Below are 19,359 nucleotides of genomic sequence, written 5' to 3'. Positions count from 1 at the left end.
GTCTGTGAGTCACAAAAGAAAACCCCTTAACAGTCTTCTGTTTGGGACGTAAACAGAGGGAGGAGATGCTTTGAACTTTAATAGTGAAAAGAAAAACTCACGCATTTCCCCAGGATTCCCTCTCCCAAATTACTTTCCTTTATATACCTAGACAAAAAAAAAAAAAAATTTTTTTTCTGGAGTTGCGGAGAAAAGTAAAATAGGGCGGCAATAAATTGGGGTTAAATAAGAACTGAAAAGTAACTGCTAATTAATACCAAAATGAAAATTCAACTCACCTATATGCTATTAATAACTACAATCTCATTAAGACTTAGAAGCTCCAACTGGTCTCCCTCATTTAACAATACCAACATCTTAGGCAAGTCATTTCAGCTTGCAAACTTTAGTTTCCTCATTTGGAAAACTGAATCAAATAGTGGACAAGATCAAATAGTTGCTATAAAAATCACCAGAATGCTTGGTCTTGGCAGCCATTTTTTGGATTTGACACCAAAAGCAAAAGGCAACAGAAGCAAAAATAAACAAGTAGGATTGCATCAAATTAAAAAGCATCTGCACAAGCAAAGGAAATCAGTAACAAAATGAAAAGGTAACCAATGGAATGAGAGAAAACATTTGTAAACCACGTATCCAAATAAGGAGTTAATATCTAAAACATACAAGGAATTCAACTCAGTAGTAAAAGAAAAAAAATATATCAAATAATTTTAAAATGGGCAAAGGACCTAAGTAGACATTTTTCTAAATTAGACAATCAGGGCTTCCCTGGTGGTCCAGTGGTTTAGAATCTACCTTGCAATGCAGGGAACACCAGTTCAATCCCTGGTTCAAGATTCCACATGTCATGGGGCAACTAAGCCTGAGTGCCACAACTACTGAACCTAAGTGCCTAGAGTCCGGGCTGCACAACAAGAGAAGCTACTGCAAGGAGAAAACCACACACTGCAACGAGACAGTAGCCCCTGCTCACTGCAACCAGAAAAAGCCCGTGTGCAACAACAAAGACCCAGCATGGCCAAAAATAAGTAATTCAAAAATAAATAAAGAAAGAAGACAAACAAGTGGCCAACAGGTACATGAAAAGGTGCTCATCATTAAGCAACTTGGAAATGCAAATCACAACCACAATGCGCTGTCTCCTCACACCTGTCAGAACTGCTGTTCTCTTGGGTCCTACAAGCCAGCACAGAGCTATTCTCCCAGCAGCAGATCCCAGGACGGCACGCCCAGACGCACAACAGATACAAGGCACAGCCCTGGTTTTCTCTGGAGGGTCTGTTGAAAATAGCTCCAAAGCAGAAAGGAACTGGAACATTCATACAAACCGCATCACTTCCACTGAGTTTACAACGGCTTCCTGGTTGTTTAAATCAGGGCAGGCAAGAACAGACTGTCAGACAAATTGTCATTTGTAGGCTCCTAGTGAGCTGAGGCAGTTTTCCACCTGTCCAGATAGATAAACAGGCCGCTCTGAGTCATGGACAGGTGGGCCCCGTGGCGCGAAGACTGGCTTGTTTGAGCTCGTGAGCAGGACAGAGCGGAATGCCTAGGGTAGAGTCCTCAGCATCAGGGCCCTGCCCAGAATCTTCAGGCCACAGGCACTCGTCTTTCCCACTGGCTACTCCCCTGGGGGCACCAAAAAGGGACATCGCTGGGGAAGAAAGCAGGACAAAGCAAAGTAAAGGCGCCCCAGGCGGGTTGGGCAGTGTTCCACGCAGACACAAAGCAGAGACAGGATCACATCTCTGAGGGCGAGAGCACAACACTGGCGTCCAGAAAAGAGCTGTGTCATTGCTGAGGGTCACAGATTCCAAAGGAAGTCTAAGTGCAGCCCACGCTGTTTCCCTAGGGTCTGCTGCTGCTGCTAAGTTGCTTCAGTCGTGTCCAACTCTGTGCGACCCCACAGACGGCAGCCCACCAGGCTTCCCTGTCCCTGGGATTCTCCAGGCAAGAACACTGGAGTGGGTTGCCATTTCCTTCTCCGGTGCATGAAAGTGAAAGTGAAGTAACTCAGTTGTGTCCAACTCTTAGTGACCCCATGGACTGCAGCCTACCAGGCTCCTCCGTCCATGGGCTTTCTACATAAATAAAAAGCCTATACCACGAGTAGTAACATGTTCTGTAGAATATAAAAATATTTAACAAAAAACAGAAAACCCCTGGCAGAGAAGGCTGAGAATGAAAGGCTGTTAGCAAAGCCTCTCTTTGATTCTACCAGTAAACATAAGAATGAAGAGGAAAAAAAAAAAAGAGGAAAGAGAAAGAAAGTAAAAAGACAGGAAAGAGCACAGATACGAGAAAAGGAACAAACAGGTGAAAAAAAAAAAACAGAGAGAGAGAAAAATAAAGAAGCGGAACTTCCCTGGTGGTCCAGTGGCTAAGAATCTACCTGCCAATGCAGGGGACACGGGTTTGATCCCTCACTGGGAAACTAAGATCCCACGTGTTGCGGGGCAACTAAGCCCTTGAGCCACAACTACTGAGCCCTCACACCAGAGTCCATGCTCTGCAACGAGAGAGAGAAGCCACCAGAATAAGAAGCCCATGCACCGCAAGCAGACAGTAGCCCCTGCTCACTGTAACTAGAGAAAACCCACTCACAGCAACTAAGACCCAGGGAAGCCAAAAACAAGTGAGTAAATAAATAAAAGAAAATAAAGAAGCAGAATAAGTAAAAAGATAGGAAAAAGAGCAATGAGGAAATCTGGAGATGCAGGCAGGGGTGGCCACACTGATCTTCTCATCACTGGCCTACTGCAGAGCCAGGACCAGCTCTGGCTTATTCACAACGCACCAGGCCATGGAGATGCCCATATTTACACATATATTTAATCTAGACTAAGAAAATCACATGGATTTATCAGACAAAAAGGCCAAAATTGTTTACTTAGGACTCTATACCCTGTAGCTCAGATGGTAAAGAATCTGCCTGCAATGCAGGAGACCCGGGTTCGATCCCTGGGTCGGAAAGCTCCTCTGGAGAAGGGAATGGAAATCCACTCCAGTATTCTTGCCTGGAGACTCCCCATGGACAGAGGAACTTGGTGGGCCACAGTCCATGGGTCACAAAGAGTCAGACATGACGGAGCGACTAACACTACTACTACTATTCAATAAATGAGCTTATTTTTTAAATACGAAAACAAAAACACCCTCAATCCTACCAGACCACTTAAAACCAAAGGGAATGTAGAGGTTCTAGGATAAAAGCTGTGACTCCTGAATAAACCTAGAAGCAACGGAAATAGTCACTCCAGGCTCCAATCTGTCCCCAGAGGTAGGAGGGTCACATTCTTGTTTCGAGTGGGAGGGCTGTGCTCAGCAGAAAAGACTTGTTTACATAATAAAGAACAATACACACTGCAGAACAGTGGTGTGGGAAGTTCAGCCATGGTCAGCAATCTCTCGGTTTTAGATCTAAGGTATTTTCTTGCACATGTGACCCTCAAGGGTTAAAAGCAAGCAAAGCCTCTGTGGAGTTGAACCAATCAGCGTTTGTCTCGATGACATCATGCCTCCAACTGGACAGCCTGCTGGAAAAGCGTCTGGGACCTGGCCTGGGAAGATGCCCTCCTGGCTGCTGCCCCTTCACTCCACGTGGAGGGACTCAAGGTCCCCGCAGCTACCATTTCAGTCAAAACCAGGATGCTCTCCAAACCCCTGGCCAGAGATTACTGTTTGCGCAAAATGTATGCAAAGCATGTCCCTGTTCTTCACCCATCTCTCACTACTTTAATATTGATGAAAGCTGATTATAAAACACAGATTCATCACTTAAGCCTTTAGCTAAGTTCTAAATGACTCAAATGTTTATGCTAAGTAGACAAGCGGCCTTCTGTGGCTTTTCCTTTCCAGAGCTTCAATCGCATTCAAAGGCAGGTATGAGTGAGACCTATCTGATCCCTTAGGACTTTTTATACATTCAAACTACCATCTGACCAGACACGCATTGCTCCTGCCGTGTGTGTGCACTTGGCAGTGGGGTGACAGAGGGTTAAAATACATCTGGGGAACTGATGCAAGAGCACAACAGCCGAAATGTTGCCGACACCGCGGACCGTGTGGAAGGAGAACAGGTTTCCTCTCTAGAGTTGGAAGTGGGAAAGGCTTCCAGTTAAATGATGAATTTCTCCTGCTTCCCAGCACCCTGAATATCCACGCCTTCTGGTTCATCTGCAAATGAAGATTAATTTACAATTTACATGCAAGAGCCATGTTGACTGCTCCAGCACACAGCCATCTATGGTTGTTTATAGACTTGACCAAAGCCGTGCTAGAAACATCTGTATCACTCATGTCCCTGCAGGAAAAAGAAGGCACATTCGAACTGGGGAACCGAAGGAGCTAAATAAAGGGATTATTGGTACAGGTTTGCGTTGGGGATAGAGGGGAACAAGGATGGAGCCCCAGACCTGGAGGGTCTAGGGAAGGAATGTTACCCAAATGCACAGAGAACAGCTACTGAGACAGGGTCTCACAGGGCTGGGGGGGCTTCAGTAGAGCAACCCAGCCAATCCAAGATTTCCTTGGCCGAGTGATGCAGTTCACATGGGTTGGCCTCCGGGGGCACACAAGCAGGTAGAGAGGGTGGGGAACACATTGAAGGGCAGATGGAAGACGCCACGCACCGCGTCTAACAACCAGAGAACAGCTAGAAGAACAACAAACTAAACCCATGATGTAAGCAGAGACAGAATACTGTGCTTTTCAGAATGAGGACCTGAATCCAGATCTTACAGACACTGCCACAGCAAGCCATCCCCGATATGCAGCAATTAGGTAAGAAAAGCAAATTATAAATCAGCAAATGTACTAAGATCTCAAATTTGGATATATATCAAACATTAACAGAGACTAACTATATAGAGAGCTGAAGGTGATTTTCCCACTCCTTAACTATATATTTGACAGTTTTAGTTATGTTCAGCCTCCCAGTTTACCTTCTATGATGCTGCAAGGGATCGTTAAGACAAAGAAGGTGCTGATTTGACTGGAGAACACAGAAAGTGTCTACTGAAGCTGGGATTTAGAGAGCCTCTTAGGCTGAGCACTCTTAAAAGCAAAACTCTTATTAGTTCTTTGTTACTAGAAACACAACAGAAAATAGGGAGAATACAAGCATCACTAGTGGCCACTGTCTCAGAGGCTGCCCTTAACCAGGCTAACTTCTAAAATTCTCGGTCCAGGGCGATCAATAAGGCCCACAGTAACACTTGTGAGGAACAGGCTGTATGTGAAAACAGTGACTGTCCACTGCGCATGTTCCCAACCGTACATCATCCCCACACCCAGCCAATCAAGTGGCCACACAGGCCCAGACGCAGAAGGTACATCAGAACAATAAAGGGGAGAGAGGCTGCGGATTGCTCTCTAACCTCTTCCCTCTTAGGGAATCGGGCAGAAAAGCTCACTAATTTCTCAAAGAACAATGTGGGGTGCCTGCGCTCCTCTCCCAGGTGGGGCGGGCTCTTCCGTCTTGGGTGGGGCAGAGTCAGGCGGGAGGCTGAAGCACTTGAACTTTCCAGTCTCCACCGACCGTTCCCCCAAAGCTCGGCCTTTCTCAAGTTCTGAAGACACTCCAGGCCCCAGTTCTCTTCCTCCAAAGCTGCAGGCACAATAACAGTATTAATATCTATCGTTCCCTCAACGCTTTATGCCTACTGGGAACTGTGCTGAGGGCTGAAACATACCTAATTGGTAAAAAACACCTCTGAAACACAGATTTGACCGCCTCTGTTTCACAAATGAGGCTTCCTGGAGCCTCCCACATGGAGGTGAAGTGGATGGAGCCAGGTCTACTGACTCCGGAGCGGGGCCCACGTGCTGCCCTGTGCTGCCTTCCAGGATCAGCCCGGGCAACCCTGTCTGCGCTGGGATCGCAGCTGCCCTGCCCCAGAGGCTCCCTCTTCCTCCTGGCCCCCCTGGTGAAGAGCTGAGCTGGGCCCAAGCTCCTTCAGAGCAGCCTTCCTGACCCCTTGGAGAGTGAATGACGACAAATAAAATAAAATTGTCAAGCACAGGATACAGGGAAAGCAGCCTTCAGGCAGAGGTCAGGGTGGGTGGCAAGCAGCCATTACTTAATGCCCTGCTCTAGGGAAGTCTGCCAAGCCCCGAGTTTAGGGCCAAACAGGGTGGGAAACACTCCTCAAGTTTCCCTTTAGATAGAGATATCCCCAGAAACCAAGTATAATATGGCTCAAAACAATACTGAAGGGTTAAACGTAAAGCGCTCTGTTAATGTTTACTATGCAAGCACAGCTTCATCTTCTGAATGCTTTCCAACAAGACCTCAATTGCCTTTAGCTTTTTCAAACTTAAAATGTAACAGTGCTTCTGGTGGTTAGCCTCACCACAGCCCGGCCCAGGAGTCCCTGGGTTCCCTGTATCCACCAGCAATCTCTACCTGCCAAGACAGTATCAGTGCATGAACCTCCTCTCATTAGGATGTCAGGAGACCCAACAGGTAACTTCAATTAAGCCTGGCTGTGCCTCAGTGATTTTATGTTTCTTTTCCAAGAGGAAATGGTGGAGCCCATAACATTGCCTGGCAGTGCTGTACACCAACAGGGCCTGGACAGTCTGTGAAGAATCGTCCAGCACTGCTGACCTCTTGGGGTGGAGGAGATGCTCAGGGTGAGACATAAAGAAGGGGTGATTCATCAGGCTGGTACAGCAGCCCATGTGAAGAATTCTGAGACACTGCCGGGATACCAAATCACTCCCTCATTTCTCAGCCTCACGTTCAAAGTCCTCTCTCTCTCTGGTCCCAGTCTCACTTTCTGCCCTTACTTCTGCCTCTCCCTGTACAGACTCTGCACTCTACAGGAGCCACGTGACCTAAGCTCCCCCCAACCCTCCCTTGCTCACCTGCTCTCTCCACCTCGATGTCCTTTCTCCATCCCATGGCTCCAATCTGGTTCTAACCAGGACACCTGGCTCTTGAGTTCCATGTCCAACCCCACGTCTCTGTGAGCTTTCCTGAAGCCCCCTTTCCGCCCTCTCATACCCCTCGTCTCCGCCCACCCCACTCTCACTGATGTTCTTCTCTGTTGATTTCTCCCGCCACTTCAGAGAATATTGCCTCTTACTGTTAAGCTGCCTTATCCTATATGGGACTGTAAGTTAGAAAAACTCTGTTTTGAAAAACAAAGGTAGAGCACACATCCCTACAAACCCCTACTCTCCTGCATGTCACCTCTTGGGCACAAGCGCTCTTGAACACCAACTGCCTTTCCTTAAGTGGCCTGGCATCTATCACAGGCTCACCACCAAATCCTGGTTTGCTAAACAGTGAAGGTTTTCTCTGGCACAGGATGTTCCTGTCCCTGACTAAACAGAGTCCTAAACCTCATCTTATCTGGAGATGAGTGCTGGAGGAATTGGCCCCGCCCTGTTCCCATACTGGGAATGGGATTAGCTTTGGTTTACATAACTTTTACAGCTGCAACCCGGATGGGCTGGGTAGGGCATTTAGTCTACAGAATGTTCAAATGGACATGCCAGCTGCAGTGGTCCCCTCCTCTTCGAGAGCTAAATTCATCTCATGAAAATGTTCTGGGGAGACAGATCCAGTCCGCTTCAAAGTCAGCTTCCTCCCAGCTAAATGTCTGCGAGGGTAGTACTTGAACATTCCCTGCGTGTTTACCAAGCTTTGAGAAACACATTCTTCTGCCCAGGAAGACATGTCACAGGTCACTGCAAAATACTTGGGCACATATTTCTATTCTATAACAATGGCTCTGAAAGGAACCTGGACCTCAGACTCCAAATGTGTTCTCCTCACTAATCACTGTTTCCTGAACCACCTAGCCCTCTGCCCCACCAACCCAGGAATGTGGGATGGGCAGAAGGTTCTGCCTGGAGAGCATATGGTCTTCCTGGGAAAAACAGGAGAATCACACGCGTCAGGAAACAGAAAGTTCTCCTCTGGTCCCCTTTCAGCAGCTTCTCCCAGAGCCTTATCCCCCCCAGCCCTGCATCTCCCTTCTTCCTCCTGTAGGCTCACAGGAAGTCCTCTACTTCTCCGGCAGCATCTTCAGGGCAGGCCTGGCTCCCTCAGTGAGGCCGATGGGATCCAAATATTTCCAAACAGCATGTCACTTCTAGGAACGCTTCTCCCCCAGTCCTGCTCTGCTGGGCCTCCACCCTGCAGATTAACCATGAGTGGACCTGTCCTCTGCCATGCAGGCACGAAGACCCCTGTCCTGGCTCCAGGCACCTGCCCCATCCCAGCTGTCAGAAACACTCTGGTGGAAGTGCAAGTGAAGCTGGCAGTTGCGGCCCCTCCGCTGGTCCTGGGCGTCGGCACCCGGGCGAGCGCAGGGGGCTCAGCCAGCCTGGCTCTGTTCCCCGAGACAGCATGCAGCCTTACCTCGTCCCACTCGGAGGCGAAGGAGGGCGACTTCTCCAGCCTCTTCTTCCCAATGCTGCAGTTGGACAGGGACTCACTCCGGCTCCCCATCGTAGCGTCCTCCGTGGGGGAGCAGGTCAGGAGATCAGAGTCAGACTTGGACAAGCTGCGGCTGAGTTTGAGCTCAGCCTTGGGTCTGCTGGTGGGAGGGGCTCGGCTCCGGGCCCCGCTCGGGTCACCTTCCTCCTCGGCACCCCCAGGGCGTGGAGAGGCCGTGCGCGTTGAAGTTTTGGGGTGCGTCTGGCTGTGGGCTGGGGGCAGGCTTGCCGTGTGGCCCGCTCTCTTACTCTGGTCCAGCACGCGGGGCGGGGAGGCTCCGGACGCACGCCTGCCTGTCTGCTCCAGCTGCATCTCCTCGGGGCAGGCGCCCTGCACGGGGGACCCTGCTCGATGGTTCTGGCCAGGGGCAGGGAGCAGCTGGAGAGGGTCCTGCCCCGCCTCACACACCGGGGAGGAGCCGTGGAGGAGACCTGAGAACTGCTCTGGGACCTGCCCGTCCTGCCCCTCCGCAGAGTCCTGGCTCCGGCCGCCGCTGCTCTGCCTGTGGTCTTGGAGTGGACGGAGAGACAGAGAAATAACAAAATTAAACGCAGCAAAAACCAACAAAGTTCCAATGCAGCAAGCGCACGGCCGAGCAGAGGAATTCAGAAGCAAGGGAAAAGGGAGAGAAGCTGGATGGCTAGGGAGCAGGCAGAGGGAGAGAAGAGGAGAGAGGAAGTCAGAAAACACAGTTTCGTATTGTTCTTTTTGTCCAGTTTGTACCCAAAGTCAGAGCATTTATGAAATTCCAAACACTGGCCTGATTAATGCTATCTGGCAGCCTTCCTTGTTGTTAGATTTCTGTTAACATTAACGACCAGACCTTGCTATATAAGGCGACAGGAGGTGCTAACTATATCCTACAGAAAGGACACGAGTGAGGAGAGAACGAGTGAACACGGAGTGAAAGTGAGAGAGAGGGACAGAGCACACCAACAAGCAAGCAGGAGCGAGCGAGACGCACTCCTGGAACATCTGATACATTTCCATAAAGGCCAAAGTGTTATTTAGAGCCACCCGCCCTCCCTTCCTCTGGCAAGCAGCAATGGGGGGGCGGGGGGCGGGAATGGAAGTCATGATCCACAACCTGCAACTTCTGGAATTCCTTAACTGAAAGTGCAAAACAAACTAGCAGAGAAATAACTGCTTCCTTCCTCAGGTTTTGGTGGGGGAAGGCGATTCAGAGTTCCACGCCTCATCCTTCCTTCCTCAGGGAACACAGACTTTTTTTTTTTTTTTTTTGAGAATGTGCACATCTCACTCTTTGCAAAGCCTCCCAGCTGCTCCTATTTGTTTAAGTTTAACCTTAGCTGATCCACTGAAATCAAAAGGGTCTGATTTGTCAGTGCCAAGGGACATGTGCCGTGCTCCTGAGACAGCCCTAACATCCCGGAAACCTGACACTACCAGCTCGTGAGGCCAGCCACTACTGTATGCGTCCCCGAGAGACCAAATACCTCGGCCCTGAGGTAGCATAAATAATTGACCAAATCAGAGTCCAACATCAGTATCGCGCCAGGACACGGAGCAGGCTTTCCCTGCGCAAACTCAGGCCTGTTAGAGATTTTAACCCCCATCGGCAGGGCAGATAACAACCCTGTGCTGAGCACTAGTTCACACTCCACGGCTAATGTTCAACCTGACTTTCTCTGTAAGTGGAAATGTACGGCATCGACACCAAACGATTCCCTAGTCTGCACAAAGCTCCCCAAACTGTTCGTGAGATCGGGCGATCTTGGAACCCAAAGGGTCAAGCTCAACTATTTTTACAGATGAGAAATCTAAGGCCCTTAGGCCTCCGGTGGTTGCTCCGGAGAGGTGGGGGAGACCCAGGCGTCGGCACACCTGGCTCTGGTCCTGCCATCTGCTCTCTCACTGTGTGGCCTTGGCAGTGATCTCATCTTGCTGGGTTTCAAGATCTAACATAAGCAGGTTGCCTGCATGGTCCTTAAAACTCCCTTTTATGTTCTGATAGTGATGAGAAGGCACGTCTTCACCACACTGAGACGGCACACTTCCCCTCGGGGTTGGCAGAGCCCCACGGGAGGTCTCTCCTGGGCCTACCTGCACGCCCCCTCCCTCGTCAGTAGGCCTGCAGTCCCAAGGTCATCAGGTGAGGAGGGCTGTGCTTCACACACACAACCCTGCACTGCCCAAGCACGACGCCAGGGTCCCACATTGCTAGGTCTGCGTTTCAGGAAGGACCCTGGTAACCAGCTCTCCAAATGTTGAGCCTGTCACCCTGAGGTCTAAGCAGGGATATGGCTCCATGCACCCCACCCCACCCGAAGGACGGTTTGGTCTCTACAGCTGGCTTGGCTTTTGGCAGGTCTGCAGAGGCTGTAGAGGGGCGGCCAAGGAGCTCCACTTCACGGATCTGATGACTCACCCACAGGAGCCCAGAAGCATGAACTTTGGCATCTCCTTCCTCTACTCTTGACTGCTTTGGGACTTTCACACCCCAAACCCCAAAGGTCAAGTCCAGAGCACTGAATAAGCCCTGAACAGCCTGGATCATATCTCCAGCGAAGAAGTGCTGTGTACATAGAGTTCTGCATGGCTTCATTCAGGCCTCAGGAAGCCCTGACTTTCGGGGTATGAACACCACGTGAGTCAACTGCCAGTGTGTGTGAAGCTGCCCATGAGGTTGACGGTGGGGCCACATAACCATCTAATGGTGATTCGGGCCAACGGGACTAGGAGAGGTTGACAGTGGGAGTCAACCAGAGTGGAAACCTGGCCATCTCCAGGACCATATCCTAATGGCCAGCTTCCTCTAGAGCCTGGCCCAGAGAGCAGCGTCCCCCAGACCACATCTGCATGTGAAAGAAGGTGCTGGTAACAGGCTTCTCTTCTTTGGCACCAGCTTCTAGCTCCTTACTTAACAACTTTTTTGAGGAGATGGGAGTCCAACAACAAAAGAAAAACACCAGTCCAGAACTGGGAGCCAGCCAGGCTCACACTGCCTGGGTGGACCTTGGAACCCAGGCCACAGAGCATGTTCTGACTGCTGCTGGCATAGCCAACAATGAAGGCCCTGTCCAACAGCTGTGCACTCATGCCGGCCATCAATGCAGAAAGAGAGACAGATGCCAAGAGCTCCCTAACAGACAGATGCTGGAGGAAGGAAGTGGGCGGAAAAAGGAATGGAAACTTATGGCAGGAGGAAATATGTGAAGAGTAAGAATTTCTGAGGGTCATAATCCCATTAGAGAAACCACAGTCCACAAAGTAGAGAAAATCATGGGAAGGGATTCTTATGTGACACGACTCACCCAGGAATTCCTGAGGAAAGACATCTTGGCATCTGAAAAGCTTGTCAAGATCTAAGAACCTGAGGATCTCAACAAGCTGGCATTCTCTTTCCCATAAAATACTATATCCAAGGCTAAGCTAGATTTCCTGGCAAATCAATGAGTGGGAAAAGATCTACTCAACGGTCCCTTCCTTCAGTAAAGTCAGGATAATATCAGGTCTCTTAGGGACAAGGTGTTAACCATATAATACACCAATCAAAAGCCAGATCTCCCCCCAAGCCCCAACACCAAAAGCCAGCTCTTAAGCAAATTACTGAACTTCTTTGTGCCTGGCAATCTCATCTATAATTCTGGGATCTTAACAGTACTTATTTCATAGGATTGTCATGGGAATTTTATATGCGAAGCATTTAGACCATGCCTGGCACATGCCAGCTCCAAACAGATGTTAACACCTGTTCTTATTCATATTTGTTCACAGATGAGACCTACTACTTCTTTGTTCCTCACAGGTTGTCACAAGGATCGTCAACGTGTTGCTGACACGTTGTTGCACATGCCAAGTACAAACATCATCCTTGTAAGTCTCGACGCAGAAGGAGGTGACCGAAGGTAAGATAGTGAGAAGGCTGAAGTGAGAAGCAGGGCCCAGCACTGTCACTGTGATCACTCATTCCATCGATACACGTGTGCGAAAGGTCCATCTTCAGGGAGCACCCGAAGATATAAAGACGAAGACACGGCCTCTGCTCCGTCAGCCTATCAGCTGTTGGAAGAGACCAGCATATAAAGAAATGACTAGAATTCACAGCAAAGATTAAAGAAAAATATAAACCAAATGCACAGTACACTGAGCAGCAAGGAGTGCGTGATAACTTTGAACCAAGAGGCTTCTCAGAGGAGGTAGATTTTGAGCTGGACACTGAAGGAGAAGAAAGGCCTTGACAGGTCTAAGAAGAAGTGGAAATACATTACAATAATCAGAGACAGGACCTTTGTGCCCAGGGCTCATGGACTCCAGAAGAGAACCCTCAGGCCCAAGGCCTTCCTTTGACTGAGAATCACTGTGCTCCCGCCCTGGGAGCTCCACAGCTTCTCCATCCCTCGTCCTCCACTGCCCACGGCACTCCTCCTACCTGCCCTTCCAGGAGAGGAACAGAGGGAACAGGACATGGGGAAGGCTGTGTCCTCACTCTCCCCATACATCACGGCCCGCTGCTCCACTGAACAGCAGGACACACCAGCATGCTAATTCCCAGTCCCTTCAACTTTCCATTTTTATTCATTCTGGGTGTGCATTCTCCTTTTGCCCTGTGAGCTGCTGAAGCAAGGGGTCTTCTCTGCTGCATTTTAATTACTATGATGATCCACGGAGATTCTCAAGGGTTTTGAATAATAACACTTTAACATTTACAAATTTCCAGTCACCTCTGCCGGTTTAAATGAGGGCTGAAAAATGCAGCATGTGAGAGGACTTGCTATGTAAAATCAATCCTCAGGCTCAGAGGAGAAGGCTGGGGTACTCCACTTTCCTGGGCTGTTCTACTTTCTTTGTGCCCTTAGGATTAGAAGCTTCCAAACGCTTAGTCACAGTGGTGCGCATCAGAAACTGTGTGTCCAGGGAACTGCCAAGTACATGGATGCTTTTGGAGGGTCACCGTGGCTCCCTGGGAAAGAAGGCACTGAGTGGGCTATCCAGACATTTGCTGGAGACCATGATCTGACGAGACACACAGACCGAGAGCCCGCACTGTTCCATGGCAACCTGAAAAACAGAGCAAGAGCTGGACTGGGGTTCAGGAGGCCCAAGTTGGACCTGCAGCCCCGTGACTTTTTCTTTCTGGGTCTCTCTCAAAAATTAATGGCTGGGATGCATTCTCCAAGGCTTTGAGATTTAGTATGGTTTGAATCTGTGATTAGATGACCTAAGTTCCCTTCCAGCTCTGTGACATTAAAACATGAATAGTAGCAGGGCTTCAGGGGAAGTGATTTAACCTCATGGTTAAACAGGCTTTGGATTTGGCCACATTAGGGCTTAAGGGCCAGCTCTAACACCTAACTTTTTCTTCCTCATCTATTAAACAGGGATAAAAATAGCCTCTACTCGGAAGATTTGTCTGGAGATATGCAATGACCTAATCAGTGTAAATGAACCTAGCCCACGGCTGGCCCATAAGAAGCGTTCAGTTAATGGAAGCTGCCATCATTAGCATTTTTCATTTACAACGGTTTCCAAACTGTTCTTCATGCTAACACGGCGCCACGTCTGGTTTCCTTTTCCCCAGCTCAACAGAGAAGACTGGTTTCTTCTAAGTGGCCCTGTGAACCAGGCAGAATAAAACTCAAGTGCCAGGGCAGGTCTAGCCGTCTTGCAAGTTTAGTGCAGAGCTGTGTGTGACAGTACAGTGGAGAACACTCAGGTCAGGAACCGCCTCCTTCCAGGACAGCGCCCACAGGCCCAGCTCAGCTACGAGACTCAGGACTGTTCTACTAGGCTTGGTCCCGATCACCTGACATCTCCCCGTTTCCCTAAACTCTTCCTTAAGAGTCTGCTCACGGGCTGTTGTTGGACCTCCGGCCCCTCACACTTCCCTGTTCGGTATCACCAGCTCTGCCTGGATCAGTTTCCACTCGGCCATGATATTTAACCAGGCCTGATTTAATAGCACACTTGCCATCTCTGTTTCCCTTGATCTTCTGCCAGTTCCAATACTGGGTATTCACAACCATTTGCTTTCTCTTCTCCAGTTGCTGGAATGTTGAGCCCTGCTGAATACTCAAGAAACAACTGACTGAGTCCTCTACCAATTTAACTCAGCTGTCTTCCAACAGCTACCAAGTATTAGGTACTAGATCCTCTGTGCCAGACATTGTGCTAAGCATGTTCTCTTTTAATATTCACAACCATGAGGGAAGAATCTGTATCCCTACTTTACCTGCAGAAACTGAGGCTTAAAGAGGTTACACGGCTTCTTCAAGGCTGCCAGCCAAGAAGTGGGAGAGAAGGAATTCAAATGCAAGCCTCACTACCAGGCACAGTCATGCTTTTATTCACCTCATGAAAACTACGATTTTGCCGTAAGATCAATTCCTCGCCTCTTCCCTTGGTGCCTATACTCTTGGGAGGATAATTGCACCAATTTACTGAGATGATTTAGATCAAACCTCCTTAACTATTTTCAACATCATGTCAAAATCTGGGGATAATTTCATCTCTTCCCACTTGAGAAGTATATCTTCTCATCTAGGACTTACCAAAGGCCATCTCATTGCCCAATTATTTTTCTAGTCTTTATCCTTCTAGCTCTTACTATATTATTTGACACTGTTTACTAGTTGTCCCCACTCTCTCCTCCTTCCTTGGTCATGGGACTTTTTTTAGACTGGCTCACAGCCTCCCAGAATAAAGACTACATTTCTCATCTTCGTGGCTAAGTGTACCCACATGACCAAGCTCTGGCCCATGGGTTATTCGTGAGAGTGGTTTGTGCACCTTTTGAGGACCATCTTTAAAGTGCTCTTCTTCTCTCCCTGCTGGTCTGTGCTGATACCATAAACTTGGGCAGTTATCTTGAACTGTGAGACGGCAGAAGGACACTGGGTCCTTGACCCCCATGAACTGCCATACTAGCTCTAGACTTCTTACTTCTGGACCCTCTTATTTAAGACAGACAGTTATTTGGGGGTTTTTGGAAGTTCAGCCTGGCTTCTAAGACACTGCATAATCCTGGCTATCTTCCCATGTTTTTCCTCTCTGCCGCTAAATGTAAGTTCTATTCTTTACACCTTCAATCTCTCTAATTGTTCCCTCAGCAATTGATTTTCTCTTACGTTATCTATCACTTCAACATGGATGACTCATGAATCTGTATTTTAATCATTACATCTTTCTTGAACATCAGACCCACGTTTCCAAGAGTTTATGGAGTACTTTTAGCTGAATATTTTGGTAACTGAAACACCTCAAACTTAACATAATCCAGAATTGAACTTATTTCCTCAGATGTGCCCCTCCTTCAATCCTGTTTCTGTTAGTTGCACAATACTTCCCCAATGAACCAAGCTCAAAACCTCAGACTCATCCTCAATGCCTTCTCCTCCTCATTCATCCATATTTGGATGAATGTAAGATCCTGTTAATGCTACCTGTTCAAAACCTCTGCTATCCATGTTCTCCTTCCAGTCACTTCCTATTATCCCCCTAGTCTGAGCTCTAATTTCCTTTAAGAGATTCCTTGAGCTCTCTCGACTTCAAGGTATCCCTAACTCCAGTCTCTCCCAACCGCAATCTAAGATTATACAATTACACATACACTCAGCCCTCCATATCCATGGGTTCTGCATTGGTGGATTCAACCAGTCACAGATCGAAAATATCCAGGAAGAAAAAAAAATTCCAGAAAGTTCCAAAAAGCAAAATTTCAATTTACCATGGGCCATCAACTACTTACCAGTATTTACATTGTATCAGGAATCAGAAGTAATTCAGATGATTTAAAGTATCTGGGAAGCTACATGGAGCTTATATTCAAAAAACTATGCCATTTTATATAAGGGACTTGAGTGTCCAGGGATTCTGCTATGTGTGGGGGGAGGGGGGGGAGGGTATCCAGGAACGAATCCCCTGAGGACACGAGGAATAAAGACCGCCATCTGAGATGGAATATTCTATGACCAGTCCTTTGTTCCAACCACACTGGATTATTTACCGTTCTCCAAACATGCTATCGTCTCCCACCATCTTACTGTTATTGATGCCACGTCCTCTGCTTGGAAAGGCCTTCTTCTTCCTCACTTCTGCTCATCAAATAGAATTCTCTATTTTGGGGTTCAGCTCAAATGCACTTCCTTCATAAAGCCATCTCTGATCTCTTACACTGACATAATTTATCCCTTTTTGAACTCTGAAACTACTTTTATACCACTTTAACATATTTTGACCTTTTATGATTATTTTACATACATCTCATGTATACATATGTATATAAATGGCTGTCGATACATTCGGTGGAAGAAAATAGAGATGCATAGCTTACAAAGCTCGAACTTATTCCATAATGGAAAGGAAAGTAAACTGCTCCAACTCAGAAATATAAATTGAAAAGATACAATAGGGCTCCTCTGGTGAGAGAAGAGGAAGCTGCTGAAGATGAGGCTGAACTGTTAGACTCGCTCATTTACATTTTTTGCCTTTGGGAAAAGCACCCAAATTTACTCCTTATAATCTACCAAGAAAAGCTGGCCTGGACTTCCATGTTAAGATGGCTGACTGAATACAGGTACTTACTTACATCTTCTTCCCACAGTCTTACTAAACTAAAAGTGGGCCTTCTCCTAAAAGGTATGCAAATGAAAGCACACCTGACAAAACTCAATCCCAGGCTGCCAAAAGGAAAAGCCAAGCTTCACACTATAGAATTCCCCAAAGGCTCGGAAATTGGCAGCACTTTGGATGTGGGAGTAGACAGAAGCTAAAATAACATTTTTCCTCCCCTTCAAAAAGATTAAGGTCTTCACAAACTTCACACAGACCAACATGCACCGCTCTCAGGAGTAATGACTTAACTGCATCTTAAGACCTCAGAGGTGTAGCATGTGCCAAGGACTTCCCATGTATCACTGTCTTCTGATAACCGTGCATCACTGTCCTAAGCTAAGTAACCACTTCACCTGGACTGAAACACCATTAGTGGATGCTGCAGAAAAGCACCACAGAGAACAATGACTTTTAGAGGTCCTGGCTACTTTCCCATTTGCTAACAAACTTGTCCACAGTTTCTCTGAGCAGGAGCATGTCCCCAGTGTTCAGGGGGCAAAGAGTTCAACATTAGAGAGAAATAAGTGACTGTGCTAAATGAAACAGGAAGCATTGTTCTGTTATGCCAGTCCTGTATAAAGATTTCAGAAGACTTTTTCTACATTTGAAACAACTGAAATAACAGATGAATATCTAGTTGGATAAAACTGTCATAAAACCATCTGAGTCTAGTGCCTTTATTGGGGAAGGAGAATGGGCTTTCCACTTTGTGGATTCTATTAAAGTTTTCTCCTTCTGTCAGTTTTTGTCATTTCTACAGACACAACTGGCATTTCTGGAGATTCTTCACTATGAAGGTTTGTCCTGCATCCTTAGCATTCCTGGTCACTGGGCACCAAATGCCAGTGTGAACACCTCCTCAACTAGTCATCGTGATGAATCAATAACTCACCCAATCAATAACTCACCCAGTTGCTCCAGGAAGGGAGCAACTCTAGCCAAATAAAACTTATTCCTATTAATTCTCTTTCTATTAATTTTTAAAATCTCTGAATTTGTGGTTACATATATTTCTTACATTATTCCTAAACGCTGTGTTCCCCTTTTCTTGATCAGAAATGTTGAGATATTTTAAAAAACAGACAAGTTTTCATTCTAATTATCAAACCTATTGCTTTTTGCTTTGTTTTTAAATTTTCATTTCTGCTTTCCTTTTTTTCTTTCTGTGTTTAACTGAAGTGTAAATGCATACCATAAAGTAGGTGACCTGTTGTATCTGCTTTTATCTTTATTAATTGCTCTCTGAAACTTTCTCCTGCTTAAGTTTTAGTCTTTCTTGTTTTTAACAAATGAATTTAAGAAGAAAAACTTTACGCTGAGTACCACTTTGGCCAAATATTATCAGTGTTTAAACAAAATATTTCTACTACCATTAATTTCTAAGTTGGAAAATGATAGAAAAGAAAAAAGAAAAAAGATAGGCAACTCATAGACTAAACATATAATACTAATCAATAAGATAAGATGCTCAGTTTCACTGGACCAGGGAAATATCAAATTCAAAAGTCACTTTCTTTGCTTACTATGGGAAAAAACATTAAAAAGTGATAATATTCTGTGTTGGTAAAAGTATAGGGAAAAGAACACACTCATTCACCATTAAGGAAGGGCCAAGTGGCTCCACCAACAGATCTAGACATGCATCTACATTCTGACTTGCTAATTCTACTTTCTGTCAATGTCTTTTAGAGAAACACACTTATAAGCATTTAAGAATGTCTGTATGGAATGTTCACAGCAGCATAATTTATAACAGAGAAGTAATACTGAAGACAACTTAAACATCCATCAGTCAGTGAACAGAAAAATGAGTTATGGAAGGACTTCTCTGGTGGTCCAGTGGCTGGGACTCCGTGTTACTAACGTGGGGGCCCAGGCTGAGTCCCTGGTTGGCAAACTGGATCCCACACGCTGCAACTAGGACTTCCCATGTTGCAACTAAGACTCGGTACAGCCAAATATATACATATGATGAATTTCTAAATAAAATAAAACATTTTTTAAAATGAGTTATGGGCTGTTTAACAACAATTTTAAAATAATAAGGTAGACTTTTAGAACTGTGACAAAATTTATTTGTGATCTATGAACAAATTAAAAAAAAAGTTTGCAAAATAGTTTGTAAAATACGATCCTATTTTAGGTTAAAAACAAACAAAACAATTTCATATGATCACTTTTATATAAAGATAGCACATGGCCTGAAGTAAAAAACAACATACTTTCAAACTATGGTTATCTCTGGTAACTGTGAGTAGCAGAGAGGTGAGAAAAATCTGAGCATTTTATTTGTATTCACTTTTGTATTGTTTGAAATTTTTCTTTCCAGTGAG

General features: G+C 46.6%; 1 protein-coding gene across 9 annotated transcripts in view; it reads right to left on the bottom strand.

The window, feature by feature from the left end:
- The window catches only part of ANKS1A (ankyrin repeat and sterile alpha motif domain containing 1A), a 174,553-nt gene that overhangs the window by 52,023 nt on the left and 103,171 nt on the right, over nucleotides 1-19,359 (bottom strand). For all 9 annotated transcript variants that reach the window (XM_081520082.1, XM_081520076.1, XM_081520078.1 and 6 more), the window contains one exon: nucleotides 8,375-8,961. In XM_081520082.1, coding sequence (XP_081376208.1) covers nucleotides 8,375-8,961 — 587 coding nt within the window. The remainder of the gene's footprint in view (nucleotides 1-8,374; nucleotides 8,962-19,359) is intronic.

Source organism: Giraffa tippelskirchi, chromosome 8, assembly GCF_054371585.1.
Source record: "Giraffa tippelskirchi isolate mGirTip1 chromosome 8, T2T-mGirTip1v1.2.pri, whole genome shotgun sequence".
NCBI classification, from domain to species: domain Eukaryota; kingdom Metazoa; phylum Chordata; class Mammalia; order Artiodactyla; family Giraffidae; genus Giraffa; species Giraffa tippelskirchi.
Note: the sequence above shows the minus strand (reverse complement) of the source record. Positions and strands in the feature narration are given on the sequence as shown.